Raw genomic sequence first — 19,578 nt, 5'->3', positions numbered from 1 at the left:
TGCAACTCCCGAGGAACTGCGCTAAACCAGCATGGTTAAGATAGGTGGTAAATGATGCGGGTGTCTGCCTCACCTGGGCTAAATGGATAGTTGTATCGAGATATTTATCGCTCGATAGGGTGGAGCTAAGCTTAAAAGTGGGTTTGAGTTGCTTAAAATAATTGGTTTGGCAAAAAATTTCATAATTTTCAATCTGCGTATTGAATTGTACGCAAATTTTACTAGGAGGTTCCAAAAATCAAGTTCTACATGGGGTTATTGGAGGGGTTGCTCACTTATTATTCTCGAATTCTCTAGTTTGTTTAAGTCTATTTTTAAATTTATTTAAGCAAAATTATAAATCTCTTATACTTGGAGTAAAGTTTGAATTAAAGTCTTTCTGTGGTAAGTTGTGGTTGCTTTTTTTCTTGTGGTATCTTTGGCCACGTCATCATAATGAAAGGTGGATGATCCCAAATTGCTTTAAATTTTATTTGTATGCAGAATATTCAAAGATTACAAGATCTTTATCAAAAAGAAAAAAAAAATCATCACAATCATAATTACAAGACCTTTATCAAAAAGAAAAGAAATCATAACAATCATAATCTTCTTTATCTAAGGGATTATGTAACTACATGGAAATATTCTAATCAATCTAATCAATCAAATATCTAGATAAACTTAAGCCTAATAATTAAAACATAAAAAAAAAAGACAAAATACCATAACAGATAAATAACTATGGTTAAAAAATAGATGATAATCACCTTTTAACTTTGATGTCACTTTTTCAACACTTCTCCTTAATATCAAAGATATACATTCTAATCCTTTTCCTCGTAGCTTCAAATCTGTTATTAATTAAATACTTGGTAAACAAATATGCTAACTATTCATTTGAGATGTATTAAACTAACTTTAACTCTCCTTCTTGCTGAAATTATCTAATTACATGAAACTTAATCTTCATGTCACGAAAAACAAAATTTTTTAAAATAATTATTGTTAAAGTTTTATCACAAAATAATTTTGTAAGATGTCGTTGATTAAAGTCCAGATCGGTCAATATTTTTCTTAACAAAATCAATTGCTTTACTACCATGTAAAATGCTATATACTTTATCACTATAGTAGAATGTGCAATAACTGATTGCTTTTTAGAGTGTTCATCATTTCACCATCACTTTAATAAAGTTAGATTTCATAAAATACATGCCTAACTCTGCAATCCCTTTCAAATATATTAAAACCCTATTAGCTTTCACGAAGTGAGTTTGACTTGAACTTTGCATGAACCTAGAAAGATAATTGATATCAAACATACAATATTTGGATGTATAATAGTGAAATATAATAAGCTCTCAACAAATTTTTTTTAAGCTTTATCATCTATTCCTGGAGCTTCATTCTCTTCTCTTTTTTAAACTTATCTTCTAACACCATAAAAGTACTAAAGAACTGTTTGGGATTATGGTAATAGTTACGATTCAAAATATGTTTCGCTTAAAAATACATAAAAATAATTTTTTATTTTCAAAAAAATTATTTTTGAAATCTGCACATTAAAACGATCCAAAAACATGAAAAAATAAATTACTTTTTTTAAAAAAATTTGAATTACTAGATTATCAACCTCTCCTTTTTTTTTTCTCCTTTCTTCTGTAAGAGTTCTAACCCCTGGTTATAATTTTTCTATAATATTAAAATATGAGAAATTTAATTGATAGTAAAATAGATTAAATTAAATTAAAAAACCTAAATCAATATAAAAAATAGTGAAATTAAGAAAATAAAAAGTAAATATAGTGCTAAATTGTTAGAAAGAAAAAAATTATGGGGACAAAATAAATACATAAAACTAAGAGGGGTCAATGTTTAAATAACATAAGGTTAAGGGTTTATGTACAAATGATAAAATGACCCCTAATGTGAAATCCTAGAAATTTATAATTTACATATGCAGATGATTTGGTGGAAATTTTGTAAAACCCCAATAAAAGACTTTACCATGATGAATTGAATAATGAGAAGTAAAATAAAAATTATGGTAAATTGTAAACTCTCGATCAAATTTTATGATATTAATAAAATTATTGATTATTCAGAACCGAGAATGGGATGAGCTAGTTAAAATAAAATAAAATGAAATAATATTGAATTATTAGAAAAGAAATTTTAGAGAGAAAGATTTTTTTTGCATATTATTTTAAAAATGGACCAAGAAAAGGCATTTGGTTAAACAAAAAGATACCCAAACTTGATATAAGGGTGTTTTAATAAATATAGATAGATTTGCTAAATAAATAGCAAAATTATGCAAAAATTAACTAGGAGAGCCGAATGAAAGGAAAAAAAAAAGGGAGAAAAAGAGAGAAAAAGAGTGTTTTAAGAACAAACATTCAAATGGCCATATTTTTAAATTTCATTGTTGGATTGTTCTGGTTTTTAGATGTATTATGGTTCTCACCACCCTCTAACATCTAACTATTGGGATCTGAATGTTTTGATTTGGTGTGAGAGATATAACCCTCGCAATATTTCAAGGAAAATTAACTAGCAGTTTTTGCATTTGTCTACTGTTGGATTTTGCTTAATTTTTGATATGTTGGTCATATTGATGAGATCTTCATTATGAATGCGAAGATCAAAATTTTTGATAATAAGTTATTCATTGGAGAATAGTATATTATCAATTTTCAAGTTCGTTTTAGTTTTGTCTTGATTTAGGAAGATCTAACCGTTAAAATGCCATGATTTTTTGGTATGTGTTTTATGGTATAATGGTGATTAACTTCATTGTTTGGATTGTATTCATTCAGATTAAGTTGGGACAAACTTGAACCTTAATGAAACATTTGTTTAAATTAGGTTAGCAGAAATGAAATGAATGGAAAGTGTGGTGGCTTGATTTGTGTTTAACCATTAAAAGCATGTTAATTGTGATTTAAATTGAAGAAAATCCTTAGTAACTTTCCTTAGGCATGTTCGGCCATATTATTAATATTAGAAAAAGAGAGATATTAGTTGTTCCAATCTATATATTGGGACTTAATAGTTTTATCACCCATCTTTCAACTGTTATTAGGGAACCAAAATGATAAAATTACAAATTAGGTTCTTCACAAAGATTGTAAGTATAGATGTTATCTTTTAAACAAAACCGACCTTACATAATTTGAGTTATAGAACTCCAAATATGAATTGAAAATTAAAGAAGGGTCGAACTGTCTTGTACTTGACAGATTTTGCTGAGTACTATCATAGATAATTTCAGGTGTGTTAAGGGCATAATTGGTCTTCCAATCCTTTAATAGAGTTGTAAAATCGTGTCTTACCTTTTCAAGGAGCCAAACGACACTTAAAACCGAATTTTATTACTTTACTTACGAATTAGATGGTAAATAGTGTTCTCGAGTGAAATTTGATTCGGAAAGTGTAATAAGATAGTTGAAGAAAATAATCAAAAAATGAAATTAAAACATGGTGATGAATTCATGTGAATGAGATTGTAATAGTATGAGAAAATTAGAAGAGGGTACTAATTGTATCTCTTGATTTTTAAATAGAAGAGATGCTTGGAGTAGGGTCGTCAGGAGTTGAAGGGACTTAATTGATAGGGGAAACAGGTAGGTGCATTACACCTTGTGTTTTTAATTTGTGTAAACTCGTTGATAAATTTAAGAATTTATTATTTTATTAATTTGATAAATATTAGAATGAATATGAATACCATGAATACATTGATGTGTATTAGTTATGATATAACTGGAATGGATATGAGTGTTTTAGGTATATTGATTTGTATCAAACTTGTGATGATATTATTGGAATGAATAAGAGTACCTCACGTACAACGATATAGATCAATTAGTTAGGATAAATTGGCTCTTAAAAAAATATTTTCGACACTCTTATACGGTATGTGATATGATTAGGGGTTGAGATAAAGAGAAAATGTTGAATTATGGATGTTGTGTGTAAATGGAAAGGTTGATGAATCTTAACAGATTCATCTCCTGACTTGTGGAGAGAATTTGAGTAAGAGGATGAAGAAATTAGGATTACATTCCTTATAATAATTGTAATTTTGGATGTTAACTATCTAAAACAAGTGGTCTTACTTAATTTGGAGATATAAAACTCCAATTATGAGTCACTAACCGAGACCAGGTCATGACAGACCCTATAGGACAATAGGTCTAATTTGTTGATGAATAATTTCAAGTGTCTTAGGGGTAGAATTGGATTCTCCTCCCTTCATGAGACTTGTAGCCGTGTGTCTTAATTTTTTGAGAAGACCAACCTTGCTTGAAACAGAGTTCTAAAACTTCAGATATAGTCAATAATCTGAGGAGAGGTTGGAATACAACCTCTGCTAGCAAATTCAAAAAATAATTAAAGCAACTATTTAAACGTGTTAAAGGGTGAAAATTTGGGTCCTTTTCCTTCGAGGAACATGTGATATCATATCCTAGCTTCGAAACGAAACGAGCTGTATTTGACATGAAAATTTATGATGATAACTATGGTTGGACAAAGAATGACAATATTAATTGATGAAATTGGCATAAACTAGTATATAGAACTATGGTTGGACAAAGAATGACAATATTGATTGATGAAATTGGCATAGACTAGTATATAGTAAGTGTATGTTAGGATCTTGGGTAAGGGGATCGCCATGCATGGATTATCATACATTTAGTATATGTTAGGCTCTTATATAAGGGGATCACCATGCATCAATGCCTATATGACATGGACTAACATACATTTAGTGTATGTTAGGATTCCGAGTAAGGGGATCACCATGCATGAACTAGCATATATTTAGTAAATGTTAGGATCCTTGGTAAAGGAATCATCATGCATCGATGCCTCTGGGGTATGAACTAGCACACATTTAGTGTATGTTAGGATTATAGGTAAGAGGATTAACATGTATCGACTAGCATCCATTTAATGTATATTAGGATTTCGGGTAAAGGGACCGCTAAGCATCGATGCCTATGAGGTGATGATGATACCAGTGAAATTGGTATTAACAATGAGTTAGGCAGAAATAGTTATGGTTAATCTTATAGAATTTTAAATAAAAGTTGAAAATGGAAGATGAAACAGTTTTAGTTATTGAATAAGAAAGAGTTCCAATAAAAAAAATAGAGAAGTGAATAGAATATAAATACATGTTTGTCTTTTTTAAATTGTTGGATATTTATGTTACTATATTTTTTGTGATGTTCATGTTTAATAATATGTATTTTGTTTCAGGACCATCGCGTGCACGATAAGAGTAAATCCTAGTTTTTGTTCACTTTTTTGTTATGTAGTTCTAGCAAGTATATCTTTGTATTTTAAAATATTAAAATATTTATATAACTTAATTTATATAATTGATGTTTAAACTTGAATAAATGAACTTAACTCTTAAATTCATATAATCATGTTTCATGTATGCGTGTTTATCTCATTTATTCCTCTATAATGATATTTGTTATTTCAAAGTATATTATAAATATTATGGTTGTGATGATGATGATGTTTATAGGATTGAGACCCATGACAATTGGGTTATGATTAAGTTATGAGATGTAAGATATTAAAAGTTAAACAGGGTATATATTAATAATTTGGGACCTCCTGGTATAGGAAAAACTCCGCTAAAATTTTGATGAAAATTTTAGTAGACTTTTATATGAGAATTGTAAAAAAAATAAAATTCAACCGTATTTTCAAGTACCAAATTATATATATATATATATATATATATATATATGGGGTATTACAGTTATTATCTTAACTCTTTTCTTTTAAAATTACAACAAGGGTTCTTATACTTTTACCTTCTTGTTGATAGACTTGTTTTTGCTCCACTATTTATAATGCATTTAGATTTATTTCTGATAAATATTTTTTAGTTTTCTATGGAGCTAATTTTATGATTAAATTTTTCTAATAAACTTACTAGAACCTTCTCTCATATCTTGGAATCAGAAAAATCTTTTTTAATAGCCTCACTTGATTCACAATCTTAAAAATTTGATTTGAAAAGTCTTGATTTCCTTTATCTTCATACTTTCAAATTGTCTTCTAAGATTCAAGATTTATATTTTTTTGGACTTCTCCTCACCATGAAATTTAACTTTTAACCCATCTCATGCTTATTTTGCAGTTTAACGAGCTGTAATTGTGAAGATTTCTTCACTCAGATTATCATAAAAACAAGTAAGAGCTTTGTATAGTTTTTTCTTTTCTTTATTAAAGAACTTTATCTATACAATTATCGGATTGTTTTTTAATGAAGTTGGTTGCTTATCACTTTCTCCTACAAATCAGAGATCATAAGATGAGCCTCCATTTTAACAACCCATACACCATAATCTTGCATTGTGAAAACTGGTGTTTTTGGTGGAAAGCTTAAAGCTTCCATTTTCAAACCTTACTAATCCCTCCTATTTCATTCACAACCTTTCAAAGATAAAAGGTGGGCTCTGATATTAAATGTTGTTAAATGGTATTAAGAGAACTTAGCTTAATCAAGGAACAAAGAACCAGGAGTAAAACAAGAACATGGAAGTTACCAAATGTTATTAAATTGTATTTCAAGAACTTAGCTTAATCAAAGAGCAAAGAACCAGGAGCGGAACAAGAACAAGAACATGGAGGTTATTGCCAACCCTCAAATTTTATTTATAGGCAAAATCCAATATCACAAGATCTTTATCATAAAGAAAAGGAATCATAACATCCATAATCTCATTTATCTATGGGATTACAGAACTACGTAGACTTATTCTAAGTGAAACAAACATCTGGCTAAACTTAAACCTAAAAATCAGAATATATATATATATAATCTCTCGCTTTGGTGCCACCACTTCAGCAGTTAATTGGGAGGATGACATTTCTTTCTTTTGGTAGTGGAAGACACGATCTCTCCAGCAACATTCTTAATAATTAAAAGGATGCCCCACTATTCAACACAGTATATTCCTTTCTCTTTCTTTCTTTCTTTCTTTCCTTTTTTTTTTTTTTTTGCTTTGATGTCTAATATCTTTTATGCAGGTCTCATCCATATTACTGTACTTTATGATCAACACAGTATCGGGGAATCACCGTTTTGATCCATACATGTCTGTCTTAATTGAAGACTGCTGGTGTTTTTGTTCGTGTTGTGTTCCCAAGTCAAGTCAGATTCAGCCCTGCAAACCTTAATATTGGTAACTTACTGTGGCAAAACTTACCCCAAGATTGAAGTGATTCCAATTCAGTATGTAAATAATGACTTGAAGTACCTGTTTGTGATTGATATTGAGGACACCTAGAAGTGATAGCATGGATTTTCTGATATGACCAACGCAATGCGATGTTACTTTAAACTGAACTGACAATTCAGAAAAGAAAAGAAAAGAAAAAAATCCAAGTCATACAGTAGAAAACTGAAACTAGATAGTCCTTTCATCACAACCTTACTATTACTAGGTAAATGGATGGCGCGTTGATGACATTGACTCCCACTAACTAGTCATTGTTTTTGGCTGGTCCTTTTTGAGCAGTTAGCAAGACGTTCCATTTAAACTTTATTTTCCTGTGGGTAGGAAAAAAGTGTGTTTGGTGAACTTTATTCAAATACAAGACACCACTGGGACTTCAAAAGCCACTTTGATAATTGCTGACAGTCTTGCATTTGAATTGGTCCAGGTAAGTCTGAATCCTCACTTCCCTTCGCTTGTGTCGGGATTCGTCATTGGGTAGTCATTTATGGAAGTTTCCGATGCTTTACCATCAGCTAAGCCTTTTCCCTCATCAGGCTTCCGCAAAAGCAATTGCTGAGAATAGTACAGCAATGACAACTTGCAGTGAACCAAACATTAGCTGCAAAAACTGGCCCCTTGTGACTAAGACACCAGGTTTGCGGGTAGAAGACTAATGCTGAGTTCACAACTCCCTGTAACAGAATACATCAGTAAAAAGCAATTGACCAGTGTCAAAGTTAGATAGCTATTGCAGAAACTCTTACATAGTATATAGTGGTCAGGAGCTGCACATTCCAATCCAACTTCCATATTGCAGGATTTCTTGCAAAAACAGCGCAAGAAAAGAAGATTGGATTGATGGCAAATCAAACTGTTTAGTGATAAACTGGCTGGATATACTTCGTAAACTACAGCCTGAGTGAGAAGGTCAGAATTATCAGCAAAATCTTAATGAAAATATCTACTTCCAATAAAACAGATGAATGACTACCTGGAGAATCAGCCATGCAATCCACGCAACATGACTGTTAAGAATAAGTGCAGAACCTTTAATCCAGTTTTCTTTAGCATGCCTGTACCCACCAGCAGAACCTTTGGTGCTATAGATGTTTATCAGTGCCAGTCTTCACTTTCTCCATCCTGAATGGGATGGCAGCAAATTAATAAAGTTTGATCTGGTGGACACAAAATTGATACATTATGAGGTCACTTGAGCACATACACACCAGAGTAAAACTGCCATTATGAATGTCAAACTCGAGATAACATTACTCTGCAACTGTGAGAGAAATTTACTTATGTTATATGCTTAAAAGCACACAAGGCATCAAAAAAAATTATTTTCCACAAATGCATGAATTCACAATTATATTTCTTTACCTTTCAATTATATAAGCAAAAGGGCCCACAAAAATCATCGCAATGAGATGACGGTGAACCACAAATACTAGTTGATAGAGTCCCTTCTCAAAGCAATTTCCATGAGGATATTAGATCCTCCATAAGCTAATTGAACTAGTAACATCGCTGCATATGGAGCACTGGCTTGCATGGTTATGAATTGCTTCCACTGCAATAGAAGAGAGAACGGTTCTTCATTTTCCCCTTTAAATAGTAACGAAGGATCAATCTCAGCAACTTCTTCTATAATAAATTCTGTGTCTCGTGTGGAAGAATGACACCTCTTTCTTAATTTAGTGGAATTCACAATCAGTGTAGCAACATGCTACATAAGAAGGATGCCCCACTATTACTGAAAGAGCATGCTTTACGAACCAGAAGCCAGCTATCTCTGAAATGCCTTTCCTTTTCCAAATCCACAATTTCTTCCGAAATCTATGGCCACAAACTGAAAATATATATATTAGAGTACTTTGTGACACGAACATGTTCTGTTCAAAATTAAACCTGATCATTTTCTGGGAATAATAGTTCAACTTGTTCATTCTTCAACTCTGATGTCTACATGGAGCAACTTTATGTCTTTATTCTTCAACGTATCCAACTAGCTCCTCGTCGATTTGTTATGGTTACTTGACATGAAATTCACAAAATATTTTGTGAGGTTCTTCATCAGCCTATTAATGTTAGTTTGTCTGTGTGAGAAAATAGAAGGGGAATTCTGATGTATGTGGTCTAAATTGTGTGTTTGCTAGAATTGGATGCTCTTTACTATAAATTCTACGGTGATATCTGAAAAACAAATCATGTGTTGTTGCAATTCTTGTTAGGAAAACAAAACTCGTGAACTATGATGATTCGTTTGTGGGAACAAAAGGTTGGTTAATAAAGACATGAGTTTAGAGCATCCAATTCCTTTCCATCTTTGCAATGGACCGATCAATGTCATGCTGCAGAATATTTTTTTCAGATAGAAAGGAAAAGGGGGGAAAATTGATATTAGAGGTTAAGAGAGAATTTGACAGCAGAGGAACAGAAAAAGAAAATCATTGTCAGTCAGAGAAGCAGTTTACTTGATATAACTTGCCACACCACTTTATATATCAGAGAAACACAAGCAGAGAAAACAGAGTCTTTTTCGATATCGGAAGATTTCTCTGCTGGAGATCAACTACTATGTATTTCTTGTTTCTCAGCCTTGCTTCTTCCCCGCAGGATACCATAAAGACCTCCATCAATAAGAATACCACCCAGTACAGAGAAACGAAATAGTCCATTCCTCACAACATTACTATTACTAGGCAAACGGACGATGCCTCGGCATTAACTCCCACTAACTAGTAATTGTATTTGGTGGATCCTTTGTCAGCAATTACCAAGACATCCCATTTATCATTGTTTATTGATGAGTAGAAAAGAAGTGTGCTTGGTTAAGTTTATTCAAATACAATACACCACTGAGACTTCAAAAGCCACTTTGATAATTGATGATGGTCTTGCATTTGAATTAGTCTAGGTAAGTCTGAAACTTCACTTCCTTCCGCTTGGGTCAGGATTTGTCAATGGGTAGTCATTTATGGAAATTTCCAATGATTTACCGTCAGCCAAGCCTCCTCTTCCTTCATCAGGCTTCTGAGCAGCGCTATTGTCTTGCCTTTTACCCCACAGTACACAGTAGAGACCCACTACAATGATACCTGTTCCTATCAAGCTGGGAAATGCCAAATAATGGTACTGATAAATAACAATGGACAGCTTGAATTGTTTTGAAATGGCAACCTGTAACTAACTGATGAACGAGAAGAGTGGAGAAACTTTAGAATTGAATAGCTCACCTGCCCAAATGAAGTCTCTCTGCAAATGCAAATGCTGAGAATAGTCCAACAATGACAACTAGTAGTGGACTAAACATAGCTACAAAAACTGGCCCCTTGTGACTAATACACCAGGTTTGCAGGTAGTAGCCTAACGCTGAGATCACAGCTCCCTATAAACATAATATACGTAAGTAACAAGCAATTTAGCAGTCTCAAAGTTAGATAGTTATTTCAGAAACCTCACACTGTATATAATGGTCAGGAGCTGCACATTCCAGTCCAGCTTCCATATTGCAGGAGTTCTTGCAAAAAACAGCGCAAGAAAAGAAGATTGGATTGATGCGAAGAAGCAAATCAAAGTGTTCAGCGATAAACGAGCTGGATAGACTTTGTGAACTACAGCCTGAGAGAGCAGGTGAGAATTATCAGCAAGACCTTAATGAACATATCTACTTCAAATAAAACAGACGAATGACTACCTGGAGGACTAGCCATGCACTCCACGCAAAATGACTGGTAAGAATAAGTGCAGAACCTTTAATCCAGTTTTCTTTAGCATGCCTGTACTCACCAGCAGAACCTTTGGTGCTATAGATGTTTATCAATGCTCTGTTCTCAAAACTTTTAAACAGATATCCTCCTTTCCAGAAGGTAAAAACCAGTGAGCCACTTATGCAAATAGCCGTGCCCAACATTTTAGCCCATCCTCTAGGGCTTTCAGTCTTCACTTTCTCCATCCTGAGAAAGATGGAAGCAGATCAATAAATTTGATCTGGTGAACTTAAATTGAATCATTATAAGGTCAGTTGAGCACATACATACCCGAGTAAAACTGCCATGATGAATGTCAAACTCGGGATAACATTACTCAACGCGCTTGCAACTGTCGGAGAAGTGTATGCTAAACCAGCATAGTAAACATTAAGATGGATGGTAGTTCCTAGTGATGAAAGCAGAAAAATCTTTATGATCACTGACAATGAAAGCAAAGGGCGCTGCTTCCTGCTTTGCAAATACATTCCAAAAATTACAATTTTTCTCATATTCTCCTTAGGAATCCATGATGTCTTAAGCCTTTCTGTTAGTACTTATGTTATATGCTTTAAAGTACATCTAGGCATCAAAAAACTTAATTTCCCACAAATACATGCATCGACAATGTTATTTGTTTACCTTTCAATTACGTAAGCAAAAGGGCCCAACAAAATCACTGCAATGACATGACGGTAAACCACAAATACTATTTGATTGAGTCCCTTCTCAAGAGCAATTTTCATGAGGATATTAGATCCTCCATAAGCGAATTGAACTAGTAACATCGCTGCATATGGAGCACAGGCTTGCATGGTTATGAATTGCTTCCACTGCAATGGAAGAGAAAACAGTTCATCATTTTTCCCTTTAAATAGTAACAAAGGTATCTCAGCCACTTCTTCTATAATAAATTCTCTGTTTTCCGTGGAAGAATGACACCTCTTTCTTTAGTTAGTGGAATTCACAATCAGTGTAGCAACATGCTAGATAAGAAGGATGCCCCACTATTACTGATAGAGCATGCTTAAAGAACCAGTAGCCAGCTATCTCTGAAGATGCTTTTGCCTTTTCCATATCCACATTTTCTGCCGATTAATAGAATTCTCTGAATTCTATGGCCACTATCTGAAAAATATATATTAAGACTATTTTGTGACACGAACATGTTCTGTTCAAGATTAATAGTTCAACTTGTTTATTCTTCAATTCTAATGTCTACATGGAGCAACTTTATGTCTTTATTCTTCAAGTACCCAGTTGGCTCCTTGTCGATTGGTTATGGTTAGTTGACATGAAATTCACAAAATATTTTGTAAGGCTCTTCATCAGCCCGTTGTTAGTTTGTCCATGTAAAAAAATACCAGGGGAATTTTTATGTATGTGGTCTAAATTGTGTATGTTTGCTAGAACTGGATGCTCTTAACTCTGCATTTCTACAGTGGTTAATATCACTCTTGGCAACCTGGAAAACAACATTCATAAACGATAGTGATTCCTTTGGAGGAACAAAAGGTTGGTTAATAAAGAATTGAGTTGAGAGCATCCAATTCCTTTCCATCTTTGCGATAGAATAATTAATGTCATTCTGCTGAATATTTTTATCAGACAGAACGGAGAAAGGAAAAGGAGGACATTCGAGGTTAAGAAAAGGAAATTTATTGTCAGTCTGAGTAGGAATTTACTAGATATAACTTGCTACACTAATTTATATATGAGAGAAACACACAAGCACAGAAAACAGTCAGTTTTTTTCAATATCTGGAGATTGCTCTGCTGGAGATTCACCATTATGTATTTCTTGTTTCTCAGCCTTGCTTCTTCCCCACAGGACACCATAAAGACCTCCAACAATCAGAATAGCTCCCAATATACTGCGGAAAGAACACCAAAAACATAAGATACAAACTAAGAAGGCTGCACAATAAGAAAAACTTTAATTGTGGTTATTATTACTATTTGTGTCTTTCACTTGAAAGCAACAAACCTTTGCCAGTTCAATCGTTCAGCCCAAAAAATTGCTGAGAAGATGGCAGTTAAAACCAATGCAAGTGGAGAAAACACGGAAACGTAAAACGGCCCTTTCTTCTCTATACACCAAATTTGGAGTCCATATGCAGCCCCAGTTACGAATACACCCTGCAATTCGTTCAAGCAAGTTATAAATTGAATATGAACTGCAAAAGGAGGATATAAATATTAATGATGTTGAGATGGTAATGACAATAAGTAGTGTGTGGAAAGCTGAGGCTTACACAATATGCAAGGGAAGCAAGTTGAATATCCCATCTTATCTTATATGAGTTACGTTCTCGCTCCAAGGCTGCAGCTATAATACTAGATTGCACAGAACTGATGAGACACTGTAGAGTGGAGAGGCGTAACCTGGCTGGATAAAGCTCTAGCAATTTTGATTGAACGACAAGCCATGTTGACCAAGCTATGGCAGAAAGGAACATTAGAACAGGTCCTAAGATCGATCTCGTTCTACCCTCCAATTTATTAACAAAGAATGTTCCATCGTTGCTGCCAGAACTTGACGAGTTAGGATGTCTCGTCGTAGGTCTTCGGTAGAAGCTAAGCAGCATGGCTCCTCCAACAGTTATGACTATTCCAAGGATCTTGAGTCCACCATAGAATGATCTCCAACCTACAGCCTCCAACCTACCATTTCAAATTTTCAGATAATTTTGCAAACTATCTTTGGCTCCTTTTTTTTTCTTCAGCAAGAGAAAAATCATCCATCTTACCCCATAATGATAGCTAAGAAAAATGTGATAACTGGAATGGAATTGAGAATAGCAGCTGCAAATGTTGCTGAGGTTAAATGGAGCGCCACGTAGTATAGATCCAAGCTCAATGTTGGCCTACGTTTTCATCAGCCAGACACATAAAAATTAATCTAGTTTCACTCATGAAGATGATTCCAAATTGTTTTATTAACAAAAGACACCATTTAGTTAGGAATTTGAAAGTAGTTTAACCCTGTCAAACAAAAGTTAAAAGTGTAATTAAACAGTTCTATATTGAAAAAGCTGTCGATACATCAACTAACCCTAATAAAGCAGCTACAAAAATCTTGCAGAAGAGGCTGAATGACAGCGATCCGCTCTTCTTCCTACAGGGATAAAGTGATAGAGAGTGTTAGTTCATCCACCCCGTTTTACCGCTTGCCAGTGAAAGAAAAACATGTAGGAATCATTTTACTTGAAGTCAAGCCAAACATGAAAGCAAAACAACGTGAAATGATCAAGATAGAAATGAGAATAACAGCACCAACCTCTCCATCAAGAGAACAAGGAGCGCCAACACAAGTGTGGCAATCATTTGCCGATAGGCATTGAACACTAAAGGGTTCATCCCAGCATTTAGCGCTGCCTTTGATATTAAGGTCATCCCTGCAAAACCAAACTGTATGAAAATCATTGCCAACAGGACTTGATGGCTAATTGCCGCATCCTTCAAAGCTTTGTAAAGCTTCATTATGCAGGCCATGATGGATAAAGAAGAGCGCTCGAATGGCAACATATAAAGGAAGTGAAAACTACTAGCAATGAAGTAGACCTACAACATCGTTGTGGGAAGTGTCAGCGGAGAATCGCATCCCTGTCATTTTCAAAGACACCAGATACATAATTTATTCGCGGGTGGAAAGTGTCCCCCTCTTCAAGATCATTAGAAATGACTGGACAAGCATACAGAATCATCTCCTCTTACTTTCTTAATTCCATGTTAGTCAAAAATCGACGACATGACTGGATGAGCCAATATTATAAATACAAGTCCCTTACAAGTTGATATTACTTTACATTATTATTCAAGACTGGAATAAATGAAATGACAGCAATAGAGAAAAACGCTATAAAATGGATTAAGGTTAGTTGTTATAGTAAAAGGCACCACTATAGGTTCCACTAGATATAGAGGGATCGTGCCAAAGAAACTCCACTGTGTTCTCCTTGAGAGGAACATCAAAGATATCCAGCGAACTGTTCGAACCACCTCCAAATTTGACTTTTATCCTTTGTTCTGTTTTTTTTCTTCCAAGATTTCACACATTGTGCAGCTGGAGAAAATGTATAGTAATCTATTTATAACATGTGTTCCTTTTCGAGGATGGTGTTCTTGAAAATTGGTGACGTTCACCTTCTTTTTGCTATTCGTCCGATCACTTTCCATTTGGTTTAGGTTTTTTTTTTTGTGTTTTAAAGTTGCACCGTCTCCCATAAAGATGTTGTTTCCTACTTCTTATCCAGGAGATATGGTGGTTGAATTGGAATATTTTATATTTCTATTTTAGCTCCTTTATGTTTCTTCTTTTAATAAATTAATAATTACACTGGTAAACAAGTGCGTGCTCTGGAATTGTTTGATTTGGATAGCAGGGCCATTACTACTATGCAGTTGAGATTCCTTCTTTGACCCTCTTTGGATGTCAATGTCTCTGCTCAAAGTTTTGGAAAGCATTTGAGATCTGCTTCTTTGGCTCTCTTGGACGGTAATGTCTCTCTACGGGTGCTCTCTGTTTTTGAAAAGCATTTGAGATTGCTTTTTTGACGATGGTAATGTCTCTATTTGAGAAAGCTGCTTTGGCTCTCTTTGGATAATAACCTCTCAATTTGAGCCTCTTTCGATGGTAATGTCTCTTTTTGAGAAAGCTGCTTTGGCTCTCTTCGACGTGAACCCCTGTATTTGACCCTCTTTGGATGGTAATCTCTCTGAATGCTACAAAGCTGCTTTGGCTCTCTTCGACTTTAACCTCTGTATTTGACCCTCTTTGGATGGTAATCTCTCCGTGAATGCTCGCTGTTTCGAAAAGCATACGTGACCACCACTGTCCTCATGAAAATGTTATATTTTATCTTTAGGGTTGAGGCGTAGCTTTTATTCGAATCAGGTCCTTTGCATGAACAATTATGAGGAGAAAAAGAAAGCAATGATCCTCCACGTAGATTCTTAACATGAATAATTTCATACATCTAAAGCATCCACTCTCATGCAGCACAACAATAAATCACTGTCAATGATGTACAAATCTACTCCCCTCTCATTTCAAGAGCACAGCAAGAAAACCAATGTTGCTTGGTGACTTCATCTTCTAGTTTGGTGTTTGTACCAAATAATTATGAGAAAGAATAGAGAGCAATGATCCTCTACGTAGATTCTTCACATGAATAATTTCATAAATCTAAAGCATCCACTCTCATGCAGCACAGTGATAAATCATTGTCAATGATGTACAAACCTACTCCCCCCTTATTTCAAGAGCACAGCAAGAAAACCAGTGCTACTTGGTGACTTCGTCTTCTAGTTTGGTGTCTTCATTAGTAGAAGTGGCGTGTCAGTAAAAATTTTCAATTTCTTTAGCTGCTTTCATGTGACATTTTTATTATTTTCTCACTTGCCTCTTTTTTTTGGCTCTCGGTTTTTATTTTTCAATTTCAACCTCCTAGGTCAACTTTTTAATTTCAGAAATTTCTTCCATTTTGCACTTCCTATCCTGTAAATAGTTTTGGACTCCGTTCCATGGTTTATGACTCCAAACTATTCAGCAATGTTCAAGATTTGGTAACAATGGCATCGGTGCTTGTAGCAAAAAAGAGAAGAGAGCAATCCCATGGCACACAAAATATTGAAAACATAGGCAGAACAATCAAAATTTTATAAAATGAAAACTCCAGACAAAATCGGTGAAACATCTTAAGCATCCAGGGCATTAATAGAGCACGAAGAGAACTACCATATGAACAAAACTAAAACTCCTTGACTCACTCTTCCTCAAAAACAGTTCCCTTCTCACTCACATAGATCCCATCAAGAAATTTGCGGATATCCTTGTTCTTCACGTGACATTTCTGTTCAAAGAAAAAACTTTTTCAGCAAATGAAGAAAAATGGAAGTTGCTGGGCATGCATGATTCATCTATAAAATAAGGTGCACCAAAGTTTTTTGAACAAAAGAATAAATTCAGATACAGAAGTGCACATTCAGGTACACAAGCATCATCGCACACACAAACCTGATTAATCAAAGCAGCAGACCGGGAGACAAGTTCAATGTCGTTGCCATCTAGGACAAGTTCATCCTTGACCTTTTCAGACCGAACAATAGACACACCTTCCAGCATGTCAACCTTTCTCACCTTAAGAAACCAGACACAAACAGCATTACCAAATTGATCCACCAACAAAAAACATCCGCAAAAAGTAAACATCAGGTTTTTTTAACATGGTCAAAACTCAAAACACTGCTGACTGGCAACAACCACTCGTATCATATCCATGCCCATTGACAAAAATTCAACACAGAACTACACCAAAACCAAATGAATGTTCTTCCTTTAGATTAATCTCACAACAATATTTCAATAAAGAAACATTTACTATGTCTCGGATCAAAACTGCATTAGATCAGCAATAAAGAAACAATAGAATAATCTGTGTATCTGTCATACAATAGCAACATCATTTAAAAATAACCAATAGAATAATCTCACAAACCATCAGCTACCAGCTAAATTATCAACAGTTGAACACTAAGATTTTATAAATAAAAATACTATTTTTTCACTTTCTAAATTGATCCACCAATAAAACTCAAAACACTGCTGACTGGCAACAACCACTTGTATCATATCCATATCCATTGAGAAAAATTCAACACAGAACTACACCAAAACCAAATGAGTTTTCTTCCTTTAGATTAATCTCACAACAATATTTCAATACATTTACTATGTCTCGGATCAAAATTGCATTAGATCAGCAATAAATAAACAATAGAATAATCTGTGTATTTGTCATACAATAGCAAAATCATTTAAAAATAACCAATAGAATAATCTCACAAACCATCAGCTACCAGCTAAATTATCAACAGTTTAACACTAAGATTTTATAAAATATATATATATATATATATATATATATATTTCACTTTCTAAATTGATCCACCAATAAAAATCATCCGCAAAAAGTAAACATCAGGTTTTTTTTTACATGGTCAAAACTCATAACACTGCTGACTGACAAAAACTACTCGTATCCTATGCATATCCATTGACAAAAATTCAACACAGAACTACACCAGAACCAAATGAGTGTTCTTCCTTTAGATTAATCTCACAACAATATTTCAATACATTTACTATGTCTCGGATCAAAATTGCATTAGATCAGCAATAAATAAACAATAGAATAATCTGTGTATTTGTCATACAATAGCAAAATCATTTAAAAATAACCAGTAGAATAATCTCACAAACCATCAGCTACCAGCTAAATTATCAACAGTTTAACACTAAGATTTTATAAAATATATATATATATATATATATATATATATATTTCACTTTCTAAATTGATCCACCAATAAAAATCATCCGCAAAAAGTAAACATCAGGTTTTTTTTTACATGGTCAAAACTCATAACACTGCTGACTGACAAAAACTACTCGTATCCTATGCATATCCATTGACAAAAATTCAACACAGAACTACACCAGAACCAAATGAGTGTTCTTCCTTTAGATTAATCTCACAACAATATTTCAATACATTTACTATGTCTCGGATCAAAATTGCATTAGATCAGCAATAAACAAACAATAGAATAATCTTTGTGTATTTGTCATACAATAGTAACATCATTTAAAAACAACCAATAGAATAATCTCACAAACCATCAGCTACCAGCTAAATTATCAACAGTTTAACACTAAGATTTTATTAAAAAAATACTATTTTTTTCACTTTCTAAACCTAAAATCAATAAAATTAAAAAAATTTCGAAGAAAAACGTATTAAACACTAACACCAGCCTTAAAGAACAATTGGTTTCTCGCAAGTAGTTAGAAATCATTACCTTCTTCTCGCCAAGGAAGTTCCTGATCTCGATGGCAGTATTGCTGTTAGTTATGGAGGCATTGATGGGAAAGTGAGCATACACAAACCTCATCTTGTATCTGTAGCCCTTGGTAACCCCAGTGATCAAGTTCTCAACGTGGCTAAGGGCTGTCCTAATAGCAGCACTGGTCTTTCTTGACCCAAACCAGGCATCTATCTTGAGCTTTCTCTTCCCTTCCTCGTCTTTGATCAACTGAAAATCAAGATTCAAGTGCTTGAAGTTCCTTGTAAGCTTCCCTCTTGGGCCTTCGACTTCGATGATTCTGGCATTGATCTTGATCTTAACCCCATCTGGGATATCCATAGTTTCAGAAGAGAGGATTGTCTTCATGATTTCTCGGCGTCGACGGCAGCCCTCTCCAACTAAAGTTTCTCTCCAAGGCCACAAAACCAGAATTTTTATTATTATTATTATATAACAGCGGGCGGCAGCTTAGAGTAAAGCAGGGTAGAGTGTTACAAAAAATGCCCTAAAGTTATTGTGTTTTAGGGCCTAAGCCCTAAAATATGATATGGTGATGTAGGCCCTTTTTCTTGGTCCAGTTTGAAATTGCTGGATGGGTTTTTCTGAAGCCCAGCCCAACCCACATTTCCATCCCTTGTTTGTTCCTTTATTCATGTAAAACCTTGTTTGGTGAATTTTGTTTTAGTTTTTGGAAAACTTTAGGTGCTTGATTTTTATCCATT

General features: G+C 34.0%; 3 protein-coding genes and 1 long non-coding RNA gene across 8 annotated transcripts; all 4 read right to left on the bottom strand.

Moving 5' to 3' along the window:
* Nucleotides 1-7,224: 7,224 nt before the first annotated feature.
* On the bottom strand, nucleotides 7,225-11,998 carry LOC105110878 (WAT1-related protein At5g07050-like). Of its 5 annotated transcripts, none has more exons than XM_011006067.1 (7): nucleotides 11,630-11,998; nucleotides 11,279-11,458; nucleotides 10,936-11,194; nucleotides 10,701-10,859; nucleotides 10,475-10,626; nucleotides 10,275-10,350; nucleotides 7,225-7,799 (listed from the first exon to the last, which is right to left on the bottom strand). In XM_011006067.1, exons 1-7 carry the CDS (start codon nucleotides 11,800-11,802, stop codon nucleotides 7,698-7,700), a joined length of 1,101 nt encoding a protein of 366 aa, XP_011004369.1. In that variant the 5' UTR covers nucleotides 11,803-11,998; the 3' UTR covers nucleotides 7,225-7,697. The 5 variants fall into 5 exon arrangements, 4 of the variants coding, with proteins under 4 accessions (XP_011004369.1, XP_011004370.1, XP_011004368.1 ...); XR_839543.1 differs by having other exon boundaries at nucleotides 7,777-7,799; nucleotides 10,275-10,292; nucleotides 10,422-10,626; XM_011006068.1 differs by lacking the exon at nucleotides 10,275-10,350 and having other exon boundaries at nucleotides 7,225-7,793.
* On the bottom strand, nucleotides 8,302-8,982 carry LOC105110877 (uncharacterized). The gene is made up of 3 exons (XR_839542.1): nucleotides 8,619-8,982; nucleotides 8,465-8,517; nucleotides 8,302-8,378 (listed from the first exon to the last, which is right to left on the bottom strand). It is a non-coding gene; the product is annotated as an uncharacterized LOC105110877 (long non-coding RNA).
* A 632-nt stretch (nucleotides 11,999-12,630) lies between the features above and the next one.
* On the bottom strand, nucleotides 12,631-15,001 carry LOC105110876 (WAT1-related protein At1g43650-like). Its single transcript, XM_011006065.1, has 6 exons — nucleotides 14,268-15,001; nucleotides 14,043-14,105; nucleotides 13,738-13,854; nucleotides 13,243-13,651; nucleotides 12,975-13,126; nucleotides 12,631-12,861 (listed from the first exon to the last, which is right to left on the bottom strand). The coding sequence occupies exons 1-6, from the start codon at nucleotides 14,513-14,515 to the stop codon at nucleotides 12,732-12,734; spliced, it is 1,119 nt and encodes a 372-aa protein (XP_011004367.1). The 5' UTR covers nucleotides 14,516-15,001; the 3' UTR covers nucleotides 12,631-12,731.
* A 1,618-nt stretch (nucleotides 15,002-16,619) lies between these two features.
* On the bottom strand, nucleotides 16,620-19,302 carry LOC105110875 (60S ribosomal protein L9). Its single transcript, XM_011006063.1, has 3 exons — nucleotides 18,851-19,302; nucleotides 17,007-17,129; nucleotides 16,620-16,842 (listed from the first exon to the last, which is right to left on the bottom strand). Exons 1-3 carry the CDS (start codon nucleotides 19,220-19,222, stop codon nucleotides 16,756-16,758), a joined length of 582 nt encoding a protein of 193 aa, XP_011004365.1. The 5' UTR covers nucleotides 19,223-19,302; the 3' UTR covers nucleotides 16,620-16,755.
* Nucleotides 19,303-19,578: the final 276 nt, after the last annotated feature.

This window comes from Populus euphratica, unplaced genomic scaffold (assembly GCF_000495115.2).
Source record: "Populus euphratica unplaced genomic scaffold, PopEup_1.0 scaffold266.1, whole genome shotgun sequence".
NCBI lineage: Eukaryota > Viridiplantae > Streptophyta > Magnoliopsida > Malpighiales > Salicaceae > Populus > Populus euphratica.
This window is presented reverse-complemented; position numbering and strand designations above follow the sequence as displayed.

What these genes read in the sequence shown, in the direction of transcription:
- LOC105110878 (XM_011006066.1), bottom strand. Translation starts at nt 11,802, where the DNA reads ATGCAAGCCTGTGCTCCATATGCAGCGATGTTACTAGTTCAATTCGCT. An exon ending in TTTGCTTACGTAATTGAAAG is followed by an intron (nt 11,459 to 11,629) that starts GTAAACAAATAA and finishes TTTGCAAAGCAG; the next exon opens with GAAGCAGCGCCCTTTGCTTT. An exon ending in ATCATGGCAGTTTTACTCGG is followed by an intron (nt 11,195 to 11,278) that starts GTATGTATGTGC and finishes CATCTTTCTCAG; the next exon opens with GATGGAGAAAGTGAAGACTG.
- LOC105110876 (XM_011006065.1), bottom strand. Translation starts at nt 14,515, where the DNA reads ATGTTGCCATTCGAGCGCTCTTCTTTATCCATCATGGCCTGCATAATG. An exon ending in CTTGTTCTCTTGATGGAGAG is followed by an intron (nt 14,106 to 14,267) that starts GTTGGTGCTGTT and finishes TTATCCCTGTAG; the next exon opens with GAAGAAGAGCGGATCGCTGT. An exon ending in TTCTTAGCTATCATTATGGG is followed by an intron (nt 13,652 to 13,737) that starts GTAAGATGGATG and finishes TTGAAATGGTAG; the next exon opens with GTTGGAGGCTGTAGGTTGGA.
- LOC105110875 (XM_011006063.1), bottom strand. Translation starts at nt 19,222, where the DNA reads ATGAAGACAATCCTCTCTTCTGAAACTATGGATATCCCAGATGGGGTT. An exon ending in ACTTCCTTGGCGAGAAGAAG is followed by an intron (nt 17,130 to 18,850) that starts GTAATGATTTCT and finishes TGGTTTCTTAAG; the next exon opens with GTGAGAAAGGTTGACATGCT. An exon ending in CTGCTGCTTTGATTAATCAG is followed by an intron (nt 16,843 to 17,006) that starts GTTTGTGTGTGC and finishes TTCTTTGAACAG; the next exon opens with AAATGTCACGTGAAGAACAA.